This window comes from Muntiacus reevesi, chromosome 2 (genome assembly GCF_963930625.1).
Source record: "Muntiacus reevesi chromosome 2, mMunRee1.1, whole genome shotgun sequence".
NCBI classification, from domain to species: Eukaryota; Metazoa; Chordata; class Mammalia; order Artiodactyla; family Cervidae; genus Muntiacus; species Muntiacus reevesi.
In genome coordinates, this window is record NC_089250.1 from 61,503,514 (window position 1) to 61,528,001 (window position 24,488).

General features: G+C 45.4%; 1 protein-coding gene and 1 pseudogene across 1 annotated transcript; one reads left to right on the plus strand and one right to left on the minus strand.

The window, feature by feature from the left end:
- Window positions 1-5,486: 5,486 nt before the first annotated feature.
- Window positions 5,487-18,681, minus strand: PXMP4 (peroxisomal membrane protein 4). Its single transcript, XM_065921846.1, has 4 exons — window positions 18,440-18,681; window positions 13,624-13,686; window positions 10,295-10,493; window positions 5,487-6,174 (listed from the first exon to the last, which is right to left on the minus strand). The coding sequence occupies exons 1-4, from the start codon at window positions 18,550-18,552 to the stop codon at window positions 5,911-5,913; spliced, it is 639 nt and encodes a 212-aa protein (XP_065777918.1). The 5' UTR covers window positions 18,553-18,681; the 3' UTR covers window positions 5,487-5,910.
- Window positions 7,891-8,018, plus strand: LOC136161956 (U4 spliceosomal RNA; annotated as a pseudogene).
- Window positions 18,682-24,488: the final 5,807 nt, after the last annotated feature.

Below are 24,488 nucleotides of genomic sequence, written 5' to 3' on the forward strand. Positions count from 1 at the left end.
ATAGCTTTGTCTATACAGACCTTTGTCGGCAAAGTGATGTCTCTGCTATTTAATACGTTGTCTAGGTTTGTCATAGCTTTTCGGCCACCCTCAAGCAGTTCTGAAACTGTGATTCATGAACCCAAGTTCCATGAACTTGGACAGGAAAAAAAATTACACCTATATTTTCACTAGTCTCTAACTGAAATGTAATATTTCCTTCCATTTTAAATGTAGGCAACAATTCAGAGGCCTATTAGCAGCAACTTGGGACTTTATCACCAAGAGAAATCACAGGTACTTCCTTATCACAGCTGCCCCAGGGATCCTAAGATGCTGTTCATGCTTATGACACCTGTGACATCCTGGTAGTTGTGGACGTGCCACTCGATCTTTTCATCTGATGTGTTTAAAAAAGAACACACAGGGCTTCCCTGGTACCCTGTACTCTCAGCAGTAAAGATTCCACCCGCCAATGCAGGAGACACAAGCTGGATCCCTGACCTGGGAAGATGCCACATGCCTCAGAGCAACTAAGCTCGTGTGCCACAGTTACTGAGCTCTAGAGTCTGGGAGCCGCAACTACGGAGCCCCTGAGCTGCAACTACTGAAGCCCACGCACCCTAGAGTTCATGCTTTGCAACAAGAGAAGCCACCGCAATGCGAAGCCCGCACACCACAACTAGAGAGCAGCCCCCGCTTGCCACAGCTAGAGAAAAGCCCGAGCAGCAATGAAGACCCAGCACAGCCATTAAAATATTACTAAGTCACACATATAAAAAACAATGATTATTATTTCAATATTCAATAATTGTTGTCTTTTGTAATTCTATTCATGGTTTAAAAAACCACGTTCTTTATAAAAAAAGCAGAGTTCTTGAGAAGGGTCTATAGGCTTCACCACACATAAAAAAGACACCCTGAAAAGGAGTGTCCTGAAAGAGCTGATGTAGGGAGTTCCTTGGCAGTCCAGTGGTTAAGACTCTAAGCTTCTGCTGCAGGGGTCCCGGGTTCAACTCCTTGTTGGAACTAAGATCCCACAAACTGGGGAGCATGAGCAAAAAAAAGAGCTGATGCGTATGACTTTGATCTCTCTCAGCTGACATCCAGCCCATGAGAGGCTGAAGGGAGAATTCAGAAAAGCAGGAGAGCAAGGCTTCCAACAGGAACCTCATGACCTGCATTTCACTGCTGCCTGGTCCTGTCTTGTTTATGAACTCATGAGCACACAAGCCTATAACAGAGAGCAGAGAGCCCTCTCGAAAATCAGTGCTCAGAGGGGAGCCCAGCTTTCCCTCTGTCCTTGAGCTGGGCCCCTGTGCCCTCCAGTCCCAAGAGTGAGTCCTGCAGGAGGCCTCTGGCTAAACTTAACACACTCTCATCCAAAATGTGGGCTTTCCCCATGGCTCAGTGGTAAAAAAATTCACCTGCAACGCAGGAGTCGCGGGTTCAATCCCTGGGTCAGGAAGATTCCCTGGAGGAGGGAATGGCAAACCACTCCAGTATTCTTGCCTAGAGAATCCAATGGAGAGAGAAGCCTGGCGGGCTATAGCCCATAGGGTCACTCAGAGTTGGACATGACTCAGCACGCATGCACCCAAAATGCTTTTCAAGGCTGAAAGAAGATCCTCTCTATCCCTATGAATCTGCAACAAGATAAGGGAAGGAAAAAAAACATTTCTTTTTATAAATACCCTCATAGAAAGCAACCCACCTGCAGTCACAGATAGACTATTGGTTCCAAGAGGTAGACACAGCACGATGTGCTGGTTTAGGAGGGGGTCAGGTTAAAGCCTGATTCTCACAAACCCAACACACACTCATGGGAGTGGGAGGAGCGAACAGTGTGGACAGAAACACATCTCCAGGATCCTTTCTGGAGCCTGCCGAGAGGAAGGCGGCAGTCATGAGAAGCCGAGGAGGCAGCTTCTTGGAGCCTGGGTTTGTGAATCATCACTCTCACGTGGGTTCCCCAAACAACCTCTAATTTGGGAGAGGAGCAGCAGAAGGGCCCCAAATTCACTTCAACTTTGTCCTTCCCCTTTCAGTTGGAGTTCCGTGGGCATTCATCTTGGGTGTCATCTACAACAAGGCTCAGGACATCTAGGATGATTCATCTTCATGCTGATCTGCCCGAGATATTTGGGGACTTGAGGGTGGGGTTGAGGGGGACAGGAACTGGCTCAAAGAAAGGACTCCCTTTTTTAAAAAAAAAATAATACTAACACTGACTTTTTTTTTTTTGGTCACACCCCACGGCTTGCAGGATCTTAGGTTTCTGACTAGGGATTGAACCCGTGCCCTTAGCAATGAAAGCGCCAAGCCCTAACTACTGGACCGCCAGGGAATTCCAGGACTCACTTTTATATCAGATTATTGATCAAAGAGAAACCAAATATGCAGAGAACAAGGAAGGAGTGTCCAAGAGTTCTTGAGATGACAGTGCAATGTAAAAGCTTCTTAGAGGACAAAGATGGGTGGTTGTACAGAGAATTTCTCATGAAAGGTGCACTAGAATGTATGGATGGGGGCGCCCCTGGCTGCGGCGGTGGCGGGTAGGTGGAGCTGAAGTTCACGGGGAACTTGACTCTTCCTTATTATACACTTTTTGTACCCATTTATGTTTTGCACTATTGTGTATGTATTATTGCTTAAAAATTTTTGTTTACAGCTTTGCAAGTCAGAGACCTCATAGGAAAGTAGCAGGTGCTTAATTGACACATGTTAAAACACTGCTATTTCAGGAACTAGCATTTATGGAGCGCCTACTGTGGGCCAAGGGCCCTCTGGCAATCCCGGTTTTCCAGGTCTTAACAGACAGGGAGGCTGGGCCAGGAGGGAGCTGAGTGGGAACTCCTCCCAGGAGCTGGGGCTCTAGTCCTGCATGAGGACCACACCGCCTCCCTCCCTGGAGTGAGCAGTTGGAGGCACCAGATGCTTTGGCAGGATCCAGAGAGATGCCATCTGTGAGGGGAACCTATTCTTAGAGAGCAGAGACAGTGGGTGGGGGAGCCGGCCAACCCCCAGCGGCAGTGGGGGGACGTCGGGAGGAATGGGGGCAGGCAGCCAAGGCTTTTACCTTCAGCTGAGGGCTGCGGGGCGGGCCAGGTTTGAAAGCACAGTGTCCGTAGTTCTTGGAGCCAAGCTTCCTTTTACATTTGGATGATACATTGGAAACAGCAGCAGGCATTTATCGAGTGCTTACTTTATATGCTGTCGTATCATTTAATCCTCCAGACCACCCTCCAAGGCGTGTGCCATGAGAATGGCTGTTTAACAGATGACAAGACGGAGGCCCTGAATGGTTAAGTCACTTACAAGGAACCAGCGGGGCCAGCACTGAGCCCAGACACTCAGGGTTCCAAAGCTGATAGCCTTAACCACCATGCTCTGCTGCCCCTCAGCTCACTGCACTGGGGGCCAGTTTTAGTTTGGGTTCCCCCAAGAGCAGACCCCACGATGAGGATGTTGAGTACAAGCAGTTTCTGTGGGAAGTGGTCCCGGGAAGCAGTGGTGGGGGCACGAGGAAGGGAGACAAGGGAGGAGGTGTTATCACACGAGTGACGGGTGCTGTGGGTGGCCGGAGCTCAGTCCTGCTGGGTGCTCTGGGAGCCAGTGTGGAGCAGGCACCTGGGAGTTATCCCACCCAGTGGCATTCGGAGTGCAGGAGTGGGGGTCGTCACCAGTCCCTGGTTGACAGCTGCTCCCAGGATGTGTTAATCTCCAGCACTGCAGGTCTGCCGCAGGCTGACAGAGCAGGTGCCAAGGGCAAGGGAGGAGCCCTCAGGCAGAAAGACTCAGGGTGGCAGTGGGGTGGCTGATGTGCACTGAAGTGGTAAGTTAGACAGGATATGGGTGGGGCACTCCAGCATCTGCTTTAAAACCCACTTGCTGGTGGCTACCCTCTCCCCTCCCCACAACCTCAGGACCTCATTCAGCCTCCACAGAGTGAACTAAGGGAAGTTCAAGACTACCTTCTCTAAGCTGGCAGTACAACATCATGCCTGAGAACACACCGTTTAGACTCAGACCCAGTCCCACCTTCATGACCTAACAGCTCTGTGACACAGCTTCCTTGTTCTTCACGTGGGCTACTGGCTGGCCCCCTGTCATTTCCTACCACCTTGTTATTCAAGCTCAGAACAGCAGCAGCCATCACCCAGGAGCCGTGAGAAACCCAGAATCTCAGGCCCCACCTCAAACCCACTGAATCAGAATCTGCATTTTAATAAGATTTCTAGTGACTCATGTGGATATTTCTACTAGTAATTTTCAAAATATAAAGAGATTGAAGTATGCCTACTCCAATTGATGGCCCACGAACCAAATCTCCTGGAGCTGTGTTTGCTTTGTTCAGCTTGGTGGTTTAAAAAAAAAATTTGTCTGGCACACACACAAGACTCCAGTTCACCAGGTCCCTGTCCCTCCCGACTGCATAGCACCCAGAACATCATCATTTATGCCACTTCCCAGGCCCCTATAGGCATTTGAGTGTGCATCCAAATAACTAGCTAATTTTGCATAGCATAGTTTAGGTTCCTATATTTAAGGCACTGAAAAAAAAAAAAAAAAAGAATTTTGAAATCGCATAGATCTGGGTTTAAACCCTGGTCTGGCTGTCACACTAGTTGTATTGCCCTTGGAAAGTTACTTCTCCAATCCTCAGTTTCCACATCTGTGAAATGAAGATCAAAATATGTACCTGCAACGTCATTGTATGGGTTAAAAAGAATAACGGGCAAAGCACCCAGGAAGGAGGAAGGAGGAGTTCACTAAGCGGATGTCGGTAGCAGTTGAAGCAGCTGTCGTAGTTACACAAGTCCAGCGTAGACGCCAGGTATTGCTATGATTATCCTCACTTCAGTAGAAACTGAGCCTCTGAGAAGAACCTCCCCCAGGTTTACACAGCGGTCCAGCAGGGACTCAAACCCAGGTCCTCCAGCTCTGTATCTGCACTGTCCACTAGAATTTTCTGCGAGGATAGAACGTTCTAATCTGTGCCGCCCAATACAGCAGCCACTAGCCACATGTGGCTGCTGAGCACTTGAAATGTGACTGGTCCAGATTGAAAAATGCTGAAAGTGTAAAATACACACCTGATTCTGATGACTTAGTACAAGAAAAAAAGAAAATAAATAAAAAAGAAAGAAAAAAAATGTAAAATATCTTATTAATTTTTATATTTAGCACACATTAAAATGATAACATTTGAGAAATATTGGGTTCAAAGATATAATTAAGGTTAATCTCTGCTTCTTTCTCTCCCCACATTTTTGGGGGGGGGGGCCATACCTCGTGGCATGTGGGATCTTAGCTCCCCAGCCAGGGATAGAACCCCTGCCCTTGGCAGCAGAGTCCTAACCACTGGACCACCAGGAATTCCCTCCACTTTATAAAAACAGTGGCTGCTAAAAAAAGCTCAGTCACATATGTCTCACACTGTGTTTCTGTTGGACAGTGGAAACGCTGGAGCTTCTACAATAGAACACCCAAGGCAAGGAACGGAGTATTGTCTAAAAATGCATTTTTGCAACCCACTGCCCCCCAGCCAGAAGCCCTCTGCTATAGAAGAACGGTCAGAGAACATACCCACCAGAAAGAGACTTCGGTGCCCTCCTCTGGGCTGGATGATCCCTGAGGCCCAGGGTGGGGTGTCACCTTCCCTGGTCTCTCAAGAGTCAGCAGCCGTCACTGTGCCCAAGGCTCCTCAGCCTGATTCGGTGGCTCCTTCCACTACTCAAGAGTACCTAACGAGGACTGGGTAATCAGCGCTTCCATTTCGCCAAGTGGAACCCTGGGCTAATAAAAGTTAGAGTCTGAGACGCCAAATCTTGAAGGCGTAGGATCCTCCGGGATGGTTAGCAGATGGGGCTGGACACCTCCGTCACCCGACTGGGGTGCAGGAGCCTTCCTGAGCACCTGGGGGCGCTGTTACTTGGAGGGTTGGCTCTTGTTGTAGATAAGGAAGTCCGAGAGGTCATGCCACACGTTGCTGTCCTCGTACAGGTAGGTCATGGACGACTGCAGTGAGGGCTGCAGGGTGGGCCGGTGGTACTCGAAGAGCCACAGGATCAGCCCCCACACCAGCGCCGTGAACCACGGAAACGGGTCCGACCTGGGTTCGGGGATGAAGCCCTTCTCCACACCCAGGCGGCACAGGGCAAACAGGACGCGGGACAGCAGGTACATGCTGATCTGAGGGAGGGAAGGACGGGGTTACAAGTGGGCCCAGCCGCTGGGAACCTTCTACCTACCCCAGCCCACCCAATCTCATCCCTCCCCCATTTCCCCCCATTCCCCTCCCCCACCCCGCCCCACCCTGGAGCATTGCCTGTGTACTGGATCAGGGTTTTGCAGAGTGTGGGCAAGGTGATTGGAAGTGGTTTGCCGCAGGCATTTGAATGTTACTGTTTATGTCTTTTTTTGTTAGCAGCATTGCATGGCAAATGGGATCTCAGTTCTTCAACCAGGGATTCAACCCATATCCCCTGCAATGAAAGCACCCAGTTTAAACCTCTGGACTGCCAGGGAAGTGCCACTATTTATGTCTTTTAATTTATTATTCTTTTTATTATTAAAAATTTTGAAAATGAATATGTTTACATGGCTCAAAACTAAAAGGTAGCTTGACAACAAAAAACACAGACCACAAATGAAAAAAAAAAATTAATAAACTGGATTTCATCAAAATGCAAAATTCTTCAGTTGTGAAAGTCCATGTGAAGAGGTTGAAAAGAAAAGCTACAGACTGAGAGAAAATATTTACAAACACATATCTGACAAAGACTCGTGTCTCGAAAATATTTTTAGAAACTCTCAAAACACAACACTGAAAAAAAGAGGCAATCCAGTTAGAAAACAGGCAAAAGACAGATATTTCACTGAAGAGGTCACACAGAAAGAAAACAGACACGTGTAAAAAGGTTTAGCTTCATTAGCCATTAGGGAAATGCAAATTAAAACCACAATGAGAGGGACGTCCCTGGCAGCCAGTGGTTAAGACTCTAACCGTCCAATGCAGAAGGCCCAGGTTCCATCCCTGGTTGGCGAACTGGATCCTGCATGGCACAGCTAAGACCTGGTACAGTCAAGTAAATAAATAACTTTTTAAAAACCATAATAAGCACTATACACCTATCAAAATGTCAAAAATCTGAAATGTAACAAACCACATGCCAGCTTGGAGGTGAAGAAACTGGATCACATGTATATTCCTGATAAGAATGTAAAATAGGACAATCACTCTGGAAAACACTTTGTCAGTCTCCTCTAAAACTAAGTATTATATGTACTGTGTGTATGTGCTCAGACCCTGAGTTGTGTCTGACCCTTTACAACCCTTTGGACTGTAGCTTGCCAGACTCCTCTGTCCATGAGATTTTCCAGGCAAGAATACTGGCGTGGGTAGCCATTTCCTCCTCCAGGGGATCTTCCCAACCCAGGGATCAAACCCTTATCTCCTGCATTGCAGGCAGATTCTTTATCACTGAGACATAAAAACCTTTTGTACCATATGACCCAAGAATTGCACTCCAGGTATTTATCACAGAAGTGAAAACTATGTTCACCAAATACGTGTACAAGAATGTTCTGAGCAGTTGCATGACTAATAGCCAAAAGCTAGAAATAACCCAGATGTCCTTCAATAGGTACATACATACCTTGGAACAGTACTCAGCAGTGAAAGGGAATGAACAGTTGATACAATAACTTGGAAGAATTGCCAGGAAATTATGCCTAGTGAAAAAAGCCAACCCTCAAAGATTGCATACTATAACGACTCCATTTATATAATATTTTTTAAAATTGAAGTATAGTTGATTTATAATGTTGTGTTTCAGGTGTATAGCAAAGTGATTAAGCTATACATACACATATATGTATGTATATTCTTTTTCAGATTCTTTTCCAAGCTTTGCGCAGTGACAGTATCGTAGCCAATGAGGTTTATCCGAGGCGCGATTATTGCTAATTGAAAACTTTTCCCAGATTCTTTTCCATTAAAGGTTATTATAAAATATTGAATATACTTCCCTGTACTAATTGTTGCTTATCTATTTTATATATAGCAGTATGTGTTAATTCCAAACTCCTAATTTACGCCCCCCCACTTTGGTAACCATAAGTTACCAAAGTTTAAGTCTGTGAGTCTGGTTTTGTTTCCTAAATAAGTTCATTTGTATCATCTTTTTTAGATTCTACATGTAAGTGATATATTTGCCTTTTTCTGTCTGATTTCACTAAGTATGATCATCTCTAGGTTCATCCACATTGCTGCAAATGGCATTATTTCATTCTTTTTTATGGTTGAATAATATTCCTCTGTGTGTGTGTGTGTGTGTGTGTGTGTGTGTGTGTGTGTACACACCACATCATTTACAAGCTTCCATGCTTGTAAATAGTGCTGCTATGAACACGGGTATATGTATCTTTTTGAATTAAGAGTTTTCATCTTTTCCATAGATATGCCCAGATTGGGATTACTGGATCATATGATGACTCTAGTTTTATTTTTTTAAGGAATCTCGATACTACTCTCCACAGTGACTGCACCAATTTACATTCCCACCAACAGTACATGAGTGTTCCGTTTTCTCCACACCCTCTCCAGCATTTATTATTTGTAGACTTTTTGATGATGGCCATTCTGACTGGTGTGAGGTGATATTTCACTATAGTTCTGATTTGCATTTCTCTAACAATTAGTGAAATCGACCATCTTTTCATGTTCCTTTTCCTCTGCCTGTTGGCCATCTGTATGTCCATCATGTAACATTTTTGAATGGAAGTCAGAGCAGCTGTTGCCAGCGGTCAGGTCAGGGAAAGGAGGGAAGGGGGAAGGAAATGGGTGTATCCAGGATTCCTAGAATTTGAAATTTCATAGACAAGTGAAATTTCTATCAAAAAAAACCTGGGGAAACTTTCCCAAAATACAAAATGCTCATATCCATAGACTTTACAACTCCATATATAGGAACTTACAGATAGACTGACACAAGTGTAGGAAGATGTCTGAACAAAGATGTAGACTACAGTGTATGTATGAGGTCAAACGCTAAAGAAGCCCTAAATGTCCATCCACTGGAGACTGTGAAATCAAGGCTGGTCCATCCCATCAGCAGAGAGCTCTGCTCATGTTATAAAGGATGAGGGACTGACAAGAGAGGCCTCCAAGACACACTGTTACATGAAAAAAAAGCACTATGATCTTGTTGGTGGAAAACGCCTGCTATGAACACTGATACAAGTACAGAGAAGTTCTGAAAGGCTAAACAAGACATAGTTAAAATGACTGTCTATATACACGTATAACTGATTCACTTTGCTGCTTAGCAGAAACTAATACAACATTGTAAATCAACTATACTCCAATTATGTATATGTGTGTGTGTGCTCAGTCATGTCCAACTCTTTTCAACACTATGGACTGTAGCCCTCCAGGCTCCTCTGTCCATGGGATTTCCAGGAAAGAATACTGGAATGGGTTGCCATGCTATCCTCCTCCAGGGGATCTTCCTGACCCAGGGATCAAACCCACATCTCCTGCATCTTCTTGAATTGGCAGGCAGATTCTTTACCACTGAGCCACCTGGGAAGCCCAATACTCCAAGAAAAATTATTAAAAAAAAAAAAAAAGTGTTTCTGGACAGTGGCTGGACAGTTAGAGGGGGAGAGAGACTTTCTTTTAAATTTATTTTCTAATTTCATCATGATGTATCCTAAGCATCCAGGAGTGTGCCAGGCACATAATGGGTGCTTAGTTTGCATTACTTAAAATGCGAAAAATAAAACAATTATTTTTATAATTTAAGAATATTAAAAAAAAAAGAATATTTAAGAAATTTGAGGGAGGCAAATTAGAAAGACTGCCAACTTTTCATATAGCCCAAGAAGGATGCTAAAATAGCAGCAGCAGCAACAGTTAGCATTTTGTTTTATCATGATCTCATTAAAAAATGGAATTTTAACCAAGAAAAAAGGCAAAATGCAGAGTAAGAGAAAATTCTTCAAATGTAGTAAGTTTCGTTTTATGAAAATCTTGCTCTTTTTTTTTTCTCACTTCACTGCAGAGTAGTGTTTGGGGGCGTGTTTTTTTTTAAATCTTTGCCCCAGAGAGCTGCATGGAACTCCAACAAGGTACCTGGTTAGCAGAGGGGGAAGCTGAGGGGGAAGTGACCTTCTCAAGGTCACACAGGGATTGGTGAACTACAGACCCTCAGACATGGCAGGGAGCCAAGAGCTTGTCTTCTTTGACCCCCATCTCCAACTCTATACCTGAATCCTGCCCCACCCCCCATTCTGGCAGGACCTTTACCTGGCTGTTGATGTTATTGTTGTTTCCAAACACCAGCAAGCCCCCGATGAAGGCAGACACGAATGAGTGTGCCTGGTAGGTCTTGCCCTGGACGTGGGACTGCAAGGCACAGAGGCCCTTGTAGAGGAACACAAACCTGGCCAGGTTCCAGGAGTGGGTGTACGTGGCCTGAAGGATGGCGCGCAGCTTCTCCCGGAGGCTGCATAGACACAGGGAGCCACCGTGAGTGCAGGCCCAGCCGCTCCAGGGGCATGCACCCACCTGGCATGCAAAACCAGCCCAGGCAAGGAGCCCATGGGCCAGCGCTCATTCAACCCCCGGCCTCTGCCCTCCATCCCCTTAGGGCTGCTCCCTCCCTGGATACAGGCTTTGACTTCACACCATCTCTTCCAAGAGGTCTTCCCTGACTACCCCACTATCTTCTTCAAGAGGTCTTCCCTGACTACCCCACGTATAAGAATGCCCATTGTATTCTGTTCCCTTATCCAATTTTTCTTTTCCTTCAGAGCTTGTATCACCACCTGACATTTACATACTTGTTTATTATCTCCCCCTACTCCCACCCCATCCCAGTGGAAGCTACCAGAGAGTGGTGTCTATACCTCACTCATTCATCCTCAGTGCCCAGAGCAAGGCCTGGCACATAGCAGATGCTTAATACATTTGTTTCTGGAGTGAACATGTGAAGAAATGAATGAGTGAGTACCTACTACGTGCTGGATCTGAGGATATGATTCTGAGAAAAAATAGATCTGCTTGCTGCCCTCACGTGGTTTATGATCTAGTGGGAGAGGGAATTATGAAAGAAATAATCACAAAACAAAGGTCAAACTTTGACCCTGACAAGCAATGATGCCAGGACGTGAAGGATAAGGAGTCATGAGGTCAAGAGGAGAGAGGAGTTGTACTGGGATCAACACCCGAGCAGAGGTCACGAGGAGGGACAGAGAGCGGGGAGGAAAGGAACAAAGAGAGGTCATTAAGGCCTGAGCAGAAAACGTGTGAGGCAAAGGTTGTGAGCGAGAGGAGGGGCCATGGTAAGATGGGTCTTTAAAAAAAAAATTTATTTATTTATTTTTGGCTGGACTAGGTCGTCCTTGCTGCTCGGGGGCTTTCTCTAGTTGCAGTGGCTTCACTTGTTGGGGAGCACGCGCTCTAGGTGTGTGGGCTCAGTAGTTCCTCCACACGGGCTTAGTTGCTCCAAGGCATGTGGAGTCTTCCCAGAGCAGGGACTGAACCCATGTCCCCTGCACCGGCAGGCAGATTCTTAAACACTGGGCCGCCAGGGAAGTTCTAAGCTTTGTCTCTGTCTTGAGAGCAGTGAACCTTTAAGAAAGGCACGTGGTTTGACTTATCTTTTCACAATCGCTAGGGGGCAGTGAGGAGAACCAAGGAGAGGAACAGCATGTGCTCTGGGAGATCAATTCAGACCAGCAACCGCAAGTGCCCTCGAGGTCGGAGGAGGGCCTTGAAGTGTGTCAGCTGGGACCTATGAAGTCTGCCAGGAGAGGGGGGACAGCTAGGAGTCAGCGAACTCTCACCCCACAGGAACATGGGCCTACCACTGCCAGTTCTAAGGCAAGCTGCATTTCCCACTTTCCAAGCGTAGGCACTAATACTGAAACATTTTTTCTAGAATCTGAACACTTCTCACCTCTATGCCACCATCAAGGTCTGGGCCACCAGAGTTGCTCAGCTGGATTATTGCCACTGCCTCCTACTTTACACCTAATTCTGCCCTTGACCCCTAGCAGCAAACACTTCACTTTCTCACTATTAAATTTAAGTCAAATAGTGGCATGTCCCTATACAGATTCTTACAACAATTTCCTGTTCCATTTAGATGAAAAGCCACGTGGGTGGAAGGAAGGTTCAAGAGGGAGGGGAGATATATATATACACACACATACACACACATATATATAGTAGATGCTCAATAAATCTAAGAATACACACATACATACATATATATATATACATATATATATATACTTATGGCTAATTAGCATTGTTGTGTGGCAGAAACCCACATAACATGGTAAAGCAATTATCTTCCAATTAAAAATTTAGAAAATTAAACAAAAATAAGAGGAAAAGCCAAACTCTTCTCTTTGACCTAACGCTGAACAGGATAGTCCCCAGTTACCCTCATAATATTCCTCTTTGCTCTCTCCCCTGCAATCCTTCTGCTCCAGCCTCCTCAAACTCACCAGCTATGATCACCCCTCAGGGCCTCTGCACGGGCTGTTCTCTTGGTATGAAACACTCTTTGCCTTATTACCCACATGGCCAACTCCTCCATCTCCTTCAAGTCTCTACTTAGAATGTCACTTTCTCAATGAGCCCTTCCCTATTTAGCTCTGCAGCCTGCCCTTCCCCAGCACTCTGGATCTGCTTTCCCTGCTCTACATTTTCTTTCCTACAGCCCATACAATATTCTAACACACCACATACTTTTTTAACTTACTAGGTTTATTTTCTGCTATGCCTTGCTAGAATGTCAGCTATACAAGGGAAGGGATCATTCTCTGTTTTATTCACTGCTGTATCCCCAGCACCTAAAGACAGTGTCTGGCACATATTAGATGCTCAATAAATATTTACTGAAGGAATGAATGAGTTTACTTAAAAAAAAATAATTTGGAGGGCAAAAACTAAAACAAAAATAAATTTAAAAAAGAAAAATACATAAAGAAAGAAATCTTCACAACCTGGATTTGAACAGCAGGCGGTCCATGTATGATTCTTATAAACTCCAGGTAAAGCTAGATACATTAAAAACTAAAACACAAGGTGATTTCTGAGAAGCACCTTGAAGGAAGTTATGGAAGATCAGAGAAAGGCCAAGAAGTTTGAACAAGGAAAGAAAGTAGGTCATGGAGAGTTTTCCTGAAAAAGTGATCCTCAGAGAACTGGTATGGGTTGCTAGGAAGGAATAAAGGTGGGGTAGAAGAGGAAAGGGGATTCCTGGTGTGTATGTATGGTGGGTACTGCATGAGAAATGTAAAGAGGTGGAACCACCTGTTGCACATGAATGAATGGCAGTGAGTCTTGGTGCCAAGGGCTCCCCACAGTGGGCACTGGAGAGAAGGGGGAATGTCCCTGAGGTCAGACTGCAGGGGGCCTTGAATGCTACACCTGGAAGCTGGCTTCTCTGGAGAACAGCAAGGAGCCAGGAGCTGGTGAATTTTCAAGATGGGATAATAGAATCGGACTTGTACTCTTGGAGATGGTGGTGCAGACAGGTTGGACCCAACCTGGAGGCTACTGCACCAGGAGTCCTGGCACGATCTTGCCCAGTTTGAGGGGTGTGCAGAGGGGTCAGGTACCTGCCACTCCGGAAAAGAAAGGTCATGACCAGCGCATGAGGGGCCCGGATTTTGGCTCCATAGCTGCAGAAACAAAAGAAAATGGTTATTAAGGCTCCACGGCACCAGTTTGTTTCTGACCTCTCTCCTTGACTCCCTGTGCCCCCTCCTCCCCCTCCCTAATCCTAATATCATTTTGGGAGGGAAACTAACGCTGGCTTTAGAGTTAGATCTGGGTTCCAAGTGGGTCAGACAAAGTAAACAGTATCTGGTACCAAAGCCTTGCCCTGTTTTGCTCTATGCTGCTGCTGCTGCTGCTGCTAAGTCGCTTCAGTCAAATCCAACTCTGTGCGACCCCATAGATGGCAACCCACCAGGCTCCCCCGTCCCTGGGATTCTCCAGGCAAGAACGCTGGAGTGGGCTGCCATTTCCTTCTCCAATGCATGAAAGTGAAAAGTGAAAGTGAAGTCGCCCAGTCGTGTCCAACTCTCAGCAACCCCATGGACTGCAGCCCACCAGGCTCCTCCATCCATAGGATTTTCCAGGCAAGAGAACTGGAGTGGGGTGCCATTGTCTTCTCCGGTTTTGCTCTATAAACTTGGGTAAATCACTGAATGTCTCTGAGTCTCCCTTCTCCCTTCAGTGAAAGATATTGCCTGTTTCAGAGTTGTTTCTGGCAGTTAAGGACCTAGCACAGGTAAAAGTTCCTTATTCAACCAGTACTAATGTCGCTACCTTTCTTTTTCTTCTTTATTGGACTTGCCCTCGCTCCACCAAGTTCTCCAGCTGTCTGGCCCTGACCTTTCCAGGCTACAAGGTCTAACAATCTTTGACAGTCTCCCTCAGACAATGGTCATGAGCCCCATATTGTTGTCATATGAGTATCTGTGAGGCTTGTTTGTTTTTTTCCAAAATATTTATTTATGTATGTATTCATTTGGCTACACTGGGTTGTAGCATGTGGAGTCTAGTTCCCAGACCAGAGGTCAAACCTGCGCCGCCTGCATTGGGAGTATGTAGTCTCAGTCACTGGACTGCTAGGCAGGTCTTTGTGAGGCTTGTTTGAAACAGCAAAAGACTGGGAGCAAACCTGTGTCCATCCACAGGGGGCTACTAGGTAAACATATAATGGACCCATGGCAACCAGTGGAATACCCTGGTTGCTGTACATGAAACAGCTGTCCATAAACCAGGCAGCTCTAGATATGCTGTAGGCTTGGGTAGAGCAAGGTGTGTAAACTTCTAAAAAGCTCTAACTTTTTGTGCCTTTTGTGAATATGGTACCTAATTTTTTAAAAAATCAAATAAAAAGTGTGATGAACTGACAGCAGTGTTACTGCTGTATGTGGTGGCCAGGCTGAATGGCTTATTTTCTCGCTGCCTAGCAGTGGATGGGCAGGACCCTCATCTGGCCCCCAACAAGTTCTCTGCCCCGCCTCCTCCAAAGGCATGTCTTCTTACCCTGAATAAAGAGGCCGTTGGCCTCCTCCAGCTGGCCAAGGTGAACAAGACCCTGCCTTATACCTCAGACACAAATGGAACAATGCCCCCAACTGCCTCCATGTGCCTGGCCCCCTTCCCAAACTATTCAGACTCTGGTGGGAGCCAGTTACTGCCACTCACAAGAGCTCTCTGTGTCCTGAAACACGGAATGCTCTGGATTTAAAAGGACTGAACGGACATGACAGGGACGTCCTCAGCGGCCCAGTGGTTAAGGCTCTGTGCTTCCACTGCAGGAGGTGAGGGTTCAACCCCTGCTTGGAGAACTCAGCTCACATGTGCCACGTGGTGTGGCAAAAACAAAACAAAATCGTCATGACCAAGGAAACTTCAGAGCAGCTCTGAATACAGACCTTCAGTCCTCTTCCATATAAGAGAGAAATTAAATAAATAAAGGACCATGACAGATGCAATATGATATCCTGGAAGATCCTTATCTAGACTATCTTGCTATAGAGGACATTTAGGGGACAACTGTGACAATCTGTCTATTGACTAGACAGCAGTCAACATTATAGGATTATGATTAATTTCTTTTTTAATTAAAACAATTTTATACACCTACATTTTTGTTCTTTTTTTTAAATTTTTTTAAAATTTATTTTTGGCTGTGCTGGGTCTTTGTTGCTGCGTGGGCTTCTCATTGCAGTGGCTTCTCCTGTTGCAGAGCACGGGCTTTTGGGCATGTGGACTCAGTAGTTGCATTTCCTGGCTCTAGAGCACAGGCTCAATGGTTTGGCTCACAGGCTTAGTTACTCCACAACATGTGGGATCTTCCCGGACCAGGAATCAAACCTGTGTCTGCTGCATTGGCAGGTGGATTTGTTACCAATGAGCTATGAATTTTCCTCTCTGAGCCACAGTCTTCTCACCCAGAAAATGGGTTACAATGGCAATTCCTCCCTTATACCCTTATTCATTCAGTTAATATTTGAGAGCCTACTATGTATCAGGTACTAGGAATATACTAAGGAACAAAACAGATAAAAATTTCTGTCCCCATGAAGCTCATTTTCTAGTGAGAGACACAGTAGACAAACCACTCGTATCAGGTGGTGATAAGGTCTATGCAGGAAAAATCAGTAGGGAAGGAGGTTAAAGTTCAGAGATAGCCTCATTGAGGAGGTAACAATCGGAAGCCTGAGGAAGGTGAAGGAGTGAGCCAGGTAGACATTCATGCAACTACAACAATGATCACAGCAGCTAACAGTTATATATTTCTCAGACGCTGTGCTGAGCATTTCACACATACTGACTCAATTCTCTCGACAGCATGATGAAAGTCAAAGTGTTTGTTGTTCAGTCTGTTCAATTCTATGACCCCATAGACTGTAGCCCCCCAGGTTCCTCGGTCCATGGTATTATCCAGGCAACAATGAAGTGGGTTGCCATTTCCTTCTCCAGGGGATATTCCCAACCCAGGGATCGCACCTGGGTCTCCTGCATTGCAGGCAGATTCTTTACCTTCTGAGCCACCAGGAAAGCCCTGAGAGGGTAACAGGCAGGAAGGCCAGGGGTCTCCAAACGGAGGAAACGGACTACAAGTGTCAGACTAAGCGGCAGGAGGAAACAAACAAGTGTTAGATTTTTTGCCCCTTCTCTAAACAAATTTAAAAGAGGTTTCTTTTAAAAATTCTGAGTTGCCATGACCACACCTGGTTTCACCATTACTTAACTTTTCTCAAACCCTGATCTAACCAATGTTTTTCTTATGGAAATGTTTGTCTTAAGCTATGTTAATGTATTTACCCTAGACTCTGTTTTCCTTGGAGAAGGAAATGGCAAGCCCCTCCAGTGTTCTTGCCTGGAAAATCCCAGGGACAGAGGAGCCTGGTGGGCTGCCGGCTATGGGGTCACACAGTTGGACACGACTGAAGCGACGCAGCAGCAGCAGCGATTTCCTAGGTTCAGCAGCAGTCTTCCTAGGTTCTGAGTCTTAGATGGAACCGACTTGACAAATCAGTATGTTTTACTCGTGCAAATGTTCTCATAAGCTATGTTAATGATACTGTATTTGCTTAGAAACCTGCTTTTTCTTTTTTTTTTTTTGAAACCTGCCTTTCTTCAAGATCCACGTGAACCATTTTATGGCCCGGGCTTTTTTTTTGAAACCTGCTTTTCTTCAAGATCCACGTGAACCATTTTATGGCCCGGGACAACTCACCTTGTGCCAATGTTATCTCAAAATGCATGTTGTGGGTGATGGGCCTGGTGCCAGTCTCTGAGTTTTGAGACATTTCCTTTCTCTAATTAGCAGACTGCTAGTAGCTACATAACATCCAACTAAAGACTAGCAGAGGGGCACTCTTTCTGCCGATGTCTATGTCAGAAGCTAATTCTTTCACACTTTAATAAAACTTTATTACACAAAAGCTCCGAGTGATCAAGTCTCGTCACTGGCCCAGGATTGACTTCCTCTCCTTCGGAGGCCAAGAATCCTGGAGTCTTTCATGGCTCAGCAACAATATAAGTACTATTATCAACCCCATTTTATAAAAATTGAGGCTTAGAGAGCCTAAATGAGTTGCACAAGATCATGTAGGTAAGGGGCACCAGTACTCAAATTGAGGTGATCACATCCACACCACCATCCCATGCTGCCACTACATGCCAACTCCAAGAACATGCAGATTTTTGTTCCCTTTGTTCTTTGATGCTTCCCCAGTTCCTGGCACTGTAGGCTCTCAATAAATCATAGCGCTTATGCATAAAGTTGAAAGGAAACTGAGCTCCCGTCCTGGCGCTAGCCAGAGGAAATGACCTCCTCTTCTGCAGGTCAGATGGCCAAATTGTAATCAGTTTGCTTGGCAAATATTTGCAGCTTCAGTTACACTGGTCACGCCTGCGTCTTATCAAAAGAGGACTTAACTGTAGAATCTTACAAAAGAATGAGAAGCGGGATGAAAAGTCCGGGGCAGCTTAATGGAAGGAGCATAGAGAGGCAGGGCCGCAGGCTTGCTAGAAGGCAGAGTCCAGCTTCCCACTGTGCAGATGGAGCCACGGAAGTCAGATAGGCCCAAGGGCACACAGCAGCAAGAGGGGTAAAATTGGACCCAAATGAAGGGATACAGGGACTGGCATGGGAAATAGTCAAGGCAATAAGGCCAGGCTGCAAAGCACTGAGCACCTAGAAACAGCCTAGTTAGAGCCCCAGCTCAGAAGGCGCACGGAACCCAAAATCCAGAGCCCACTGCGCCGACAGTGGACACCAAGACCTACAGAGACACTAGAGCTGCTCAAGGGCTCACAGCGCAGCGGCGACGGTCCCAGAACCCGCTTCTCCAACCCCACCAGACCGATCCTTCAGCCCCTGCCCAGCCCGATGACCCCACTCACACGGCCCCATTCCGGAAGCCTTTCAGCATGGCCAGGGCTGCGTGGTAGCGGCGCTTGCGCAAAAGTGCGTTGACCGCAAAGAGCAGAGTCCGCAGCTGCGGTGGGGCGGCCATAATGCAGGCGTCGCTGGGGATGGTGGGCACGGAGCAGGACTCACGCCCTGACAGCCGGGGTTGCTATTGCACAACCCTCAGCAGCAGGGCTTAGAGGTGCCGGACGGTGCCCGACAGTGCACCGCGTCTTTGAGCCCATAGGGTGTGTCTGCTGTCACTCATACGAAGAGGGCCGATCACAGAGCTCACTCAACTCACCAGGGGAATGGGACGCAAGCGCTCTCTCGAAGAGCGGCCTGATTGGAAGAGAGGGAAAGCTCGTAGCCAATTACAATGGGCTCCGTCCAATTCGACCGCAAAAAGGTTAGAAACGCATTCCTGGATCTGTCCAATCAGAAAGCAGTTTCGCTGGGACTTAGAAGAGGTGTGTCACCTGTGAGCTTGGAAGTTCTTTGAAAGAGAAGCAGCCCTCTGGAGAGTAGAAATGGTGACACAGGGAGGAGCCAGGCCTTAACTCTACACAGGACAGTTCTGATTGGTTAACATGGACCATACCGATCTTCTCAGACCGTAAATGACTTGGCACCTCTATCTTTTTGGTTTCCATATGTTCTTAAAAACCAAACTTTTTCTCATGGTCCGCAGAAGACTGTTTGATCTGGCCCCTGTTTTCCTCTCTACTCTTACACCTCCACTCTCCTTTAGTTCTCTCAGTCACTTCTCTTAAGCGAAACTAGCCTCCTTGCTGTTCCTTGAGCCTGACGCTCCTGCCTGAGTGCCTTTGCCTTTATCTCCCTGTTTCTTATGCATCGCCCCAAGTTCTTCCCATAGCTAACTCCTTCTCAACCTTCAGGCTTCAGCTCAAATGCCATCTCCTCAGAGAGGTCTTCCTAGGTATCTCAGAACATTGAGGAGTGACATTTATGTTTGATGTCACTGTGTGGAGATGTCATTGGATAGCGGTTACACACGGAGTGGTAGCTGTGACTTGGCGAGGGTGTCCCCTGGTACATGGGCCATCTGGTATTTATCTGTGACATTATTGCCTAGATCAGCGTCAGAGGATGATGTCAGAGGTCAGTGAGAAAGAACTATGCTGGCCCTATTTTACCATTGGGGTTTCTCCTGTGGCTCAGCAGTAAAAAGTCCCCCTGTAAAGGAGACACAGGTGATGCAGGTTTGTTCAGGGAATGGCAACCCACTCCAGTATTCTTGCTGGAAAAACCCCATGGACAGAGGAGCCTGGCAGGCTACAGTACATAGGGATGCAAAGAGTGAGACATGACTGAGCATGCATGCATGCATATTTTATCACTATGACTGGAGTTTCTTTTTGGATGAGTGGAGGGGGGAATGGTGGATTAATTTATTCAATTAATTTTCCCTCTGAAAATAGCAACATTGGATAAAATATAAAAAATATACTCTGAGAAACACCAAATCTTAAAAATGTGGGAGAACTCCTAGGCCAATTATTATGTGAAAGCTGGTAACCAGATATTTAACAGGAAGATTGGAATATTGGAGCACCAAAGCTATTATGACTTGAGGGTTTTTGCCAATGTTGAACCTGTGGATTTCAGTTCATTAGCCACATAGGGCAAGAGGGACAAAAATAAAAGTCCACGGCCTATCCGAAGTGGGGAGCCTAACAGAAAGATCTCCTCATATTAGGCTTAAAGGTTTCACCCTTGTATTTAATGTGATATGAACCTGCTGCACATCCTACACCACCAACCCAAAGGGAGTTAAGAAAAGGTTTCTTTGATACTGAGCAGAACGGGCTTAATTTTTAATATTAATTATTTTCATTTATTTTGGCTGTGCCAGGCTTACTTGCAGCACGCAGGATCGTCAGTCTTCATTGCAGCATGTGGAATCTTTTAGTTGTGACTTGCTGGATCTTTAGCAATTGCAGCATGCAAACTCTTAGTCGAGGCATGTGGGAACTAGTTCCCCAAAGACTGGGCTCCCTACAATAGGAGTGCAGAGTCTTAGCCACCAGACCACCAGGGAAGTTCCTGAGCTGAACAGCTGAAGGAAAAGGAGCAGGGAATATTTTAAAAACCATTCTTTAGGGAGTTGAAAACATTGACGAGTACTTTTGTGTCCCAGGGAATAGAGTCTGGTAGCCCAAGAATTCTCAAGCCATGAACTGGGAACCCAGTTTGAAGTGATAACTAGATTGCCCCTAATTATCACTGGAAGTGATTGGTAATGCCCTCAAACATTGGACAAAAGCAAATGGGAAGTCTTTCTGAAGAGGGCACATTTATCTTTGCCTTCAGGGAACCACTACAAATAATTTTTCAAGGTGACACCAGCACACAGTCAGAGATAACCAGGAACCCAAGATTTCATGAAGAAAAAACAAATACAACATATGGGAGGAATAGATCAACACAGACTTCAGGTATTATAATTCAGAGACAGGTTTTAAAAACTTTTGCACACAAGATTTACAGTTAGATAATAGCTACAGGAAGCAAAAAATTATTTTTTTTTTAAAAAAATAGAAAATTTGGAAAGGAACCAAACAGGACTTCTATAAATATCACCTGCTACTCCCATGAAGAATCAGCCACTGATCTCTGACACATGGCTCAGCAATAAGAGATGATATTTGGCTGGCTAACTATTTGGTTCAGCAAGTTCTTCCTGAGTGCTCTCTTTTGCCATGCCCTTTCTCACAGAGATTAGTAAATTTCTGCCATCAGGGAGCCTGGGGTAAAGAGTTGCAATATCAGGACACTTATCTTTGCCTGGTGACAATTTTTTGGCATGTAACTCTGAGTTCCTCAGGGTTTGACCTATTTCTGCACCTTTGGCCTGTGAAGTTGAACTTATTTATTTAATGAGCACCTACAGATTATTTGCTGTATGTCAGGAGTTATTTCCTAAGGACTTTATTAACCAATTCATTCTCATCTAATTATGGGAACTGAAACAGAGAAACAAAGTAACTTGCTTAAAATGATTTAGCTAATAAATTATTGGAATCCAGCCCCTTACTCCATTTTTTGATCTTACCTGCTGTATTAGTTTGCTAGGGCTTCCGTAACAAAATACCATGAACTGGGTGACTTCAACAAGAGACATTTGTTTTATCACAAATTTGGAGGCTACAAGTCCAAGATCAAGGTGACTGTAGATTTCCTTTCTTTTGAGGCCTCTTTCCTTGACTGAATTCAGTATGCCAGCAAATTTGGAAAATTCAGCAGTGGCCACAGGACTGGAAAAGGTCAGTTTTCATTCCAGTCCCAAAGAAAGGCAATGTCAAAGAATGTTCAAACTACTGCACAATTGCACTCATCTCACACGATAGCGAAGTAATGCTCAAAATTCTTGTTGAAGACAGGCTTCAACAGTACGTGAACCATGCACTTCCAGATGTTCAAGCTGGATTTAGAAAAGGTAGAGGAACCAAAGATCAAATTGCTAACATCCATTGGATCATCAAAAAAGCAAGAGAATTCCAGAAAAACATCTACTTCTGCTTTATTGATTATGCCAAAGCCTTTAACTGTGTAAATCACAACAAATTGTGGAAAATTCTTCAAGAGATGGGAATATCAGACCACCTTTCCTGTCTCTTGAGAAACCTGTATGCACGTCAAGAAGCAATAGTTAGAACCGGACGTAGAACAACAGACTGATTCCAAATCGGTAAAGGAGTACATCACAGCTGCCTATTGTCACCCTGCTTATTTAACGTCTATGCAGAGTACATCATGCAAAATGATGGGCTGGATGAAACAAGCTGGAATCAAGACTGCCGGGAGAAATATCAATAACCTCAGAAATGCAGATGACACCATCCTTATGGCAGAAAGCGAAGAAGAACTAAAGAGCCTCTTGATGAATGTGAAAGAGGAAAGTGAAAAACCTGGCTTAAAATGCAACATTCAAAAAACTAAGATCATGGTATCCAGTCCCATCATTTCATGGCAAATAGATGGGGAAACAATGGAAACAGTGACAGACTTTATTTTTTGAACTCCAAAATCACTGCAGATGGTGACTGCAGCCATGAAATTAAAAGATACTTGCTCCTTGGAAGAAAAGCTATGACAACCTAGACAGCATGTTAAAAATCATAGACATTACATTGCCGACAAAGGTCCATCTAGTCAAAGCTATGGTTTTTCCAGTAGTCACATATGGATGTGAGAGTTGGACTACAAAGAGAGCTGAGCACCAAAGAATTGATGCTTTTGAACTGTGGTGTTGGAGAAGACTCTTGAGAATCCCTGGGACTTCAAGGAGATCAAACCAGTCAATCCTAAAAGAAATCACTCGTGAATATTCATTGGAAGGATTGATGCTGAAGCTAAAACTCCAATACTTTGACCATCTAATGTAAAGAACCAACTCGTTGGAAAAGACCCTGATGCTGGGAAAGATTGAAGGCAGGAGGAGAAGGCAACGACAGAGGATGAGATGGTTGGATGACATTACCAACTTGATGGACATGAGTTTGAGCAAGCTTCAGGAGTTGGTGATGCACAGGGAAGCCTGGCGAGCTGCAGTCCATGGGGTTGCAAAGAGTCGGACTGAGCGACTGAACTGAACTGAACTCCTTGGCTTACAGATGATTGCCTTCTTACTGTTGTCACTTCTCAGTCTTGTATGCTGAGACACACGAATCTCCTCTTCTTTTAAGAACATCAGTCATATTGGATTAGGGTTCACCTATATGACCTGTGCATGCTCAGTTGCTAAATCGTGTCCTCACTTAACCTTAATTACCTCTTCAAAGGCCCTGTATTCAAACAGACTTTGTAGTAGGGATTAAGATATCAACATTTGAATTGGGGTGGGGAAACACAGTTCATGCCATAACAACCACCATGCTTAGCTGCCTCTTACCTACACCGGAGAATCTAACATGATGTCAGTGTCAAGCTTTGCTTTGTGTGTCCTTAGTTTCTTCCCCTTAAGTCTGGGAGTCTGGTTTAAGCTGCTCGTGATTTCTCCCCTCACTGTGAAGAAGTTCTCTTTTCTGGGGCCGCTGGTGCACTTAGTGTGGAAGGGAATACTGGACGTTTTCCAGACTTTTCCTCCTCCCTGCTTCGCTCCATCCCAGAAATAGCTATGTTACTTAACTCAGGAGTCTCTGAACTGTGACCAGATTCAATTCAGTGGTAACCTGCTGGCCCTAAGGGAAGGTGACATAGGATTGATAGATTTTGGTCAAGGAAGAGATGGAGGTGTGTGAGAAGTCTGAAGCAGGGGGAAGCCTGCCTGGAGAGACTACTGGAGGGAGGGTTCTATATCCCTGAAAGCTCATTCAGTTGTTCCATCTGTCAAGTAGTCAGTCAACAAGCATTTCCCAGGTTGCCTCTGTCCCAAGCTTTGATGTTTGCCTCCATCCACCGAGAAGGATGAAGCATTCTCCTGCTCAGAGAGCTCTCTATTGAGGAGATACAGAAAAGGGGAACTTCCAATGGCTGAAGAATATCACATAATGGGGTATCGGTAGAGAATAGCATTTTAGTAAGAGAGACCCGAATGTGCAAAGGCCTGAGGAGCAGATAAAAATGTGTATATGCACCTAGATGTATCGAAATTCAGTCCTTCCTTAACTTGCAATGGGGTTGTTGTTGTTCAGTCACTCTATCGTGTCTAACTCTTTGCGACCCTGTGGACTACAGCACGCCAGGTTTTCCTGTCCTTCACCATCTCCCAGAGTTTGCTCAAACTCATGTCCACTGTGTTGGTGATGCCATCCAACCGTCTCATCCTCTGTCATCCCCTCTCCTCCTGCCTTCAGTGTTTCGCAGCATTGGGATCTTTTCCAGTGGGTCGGCTCTACAACGGGGTTATGTCCAGATAAACCCACTGATGGTTGAAGATATCATTAAGTTGAAATACACCTAACCTAGTGAATAGGTAAGCGTAGCCTACCTTAAACGTTCTCAGACACTTATATGGAATGCTTTTAAGTGTATTGACTGTTCAGACTTTTGACTGCACAGTTGACTGGGACCTGTGGC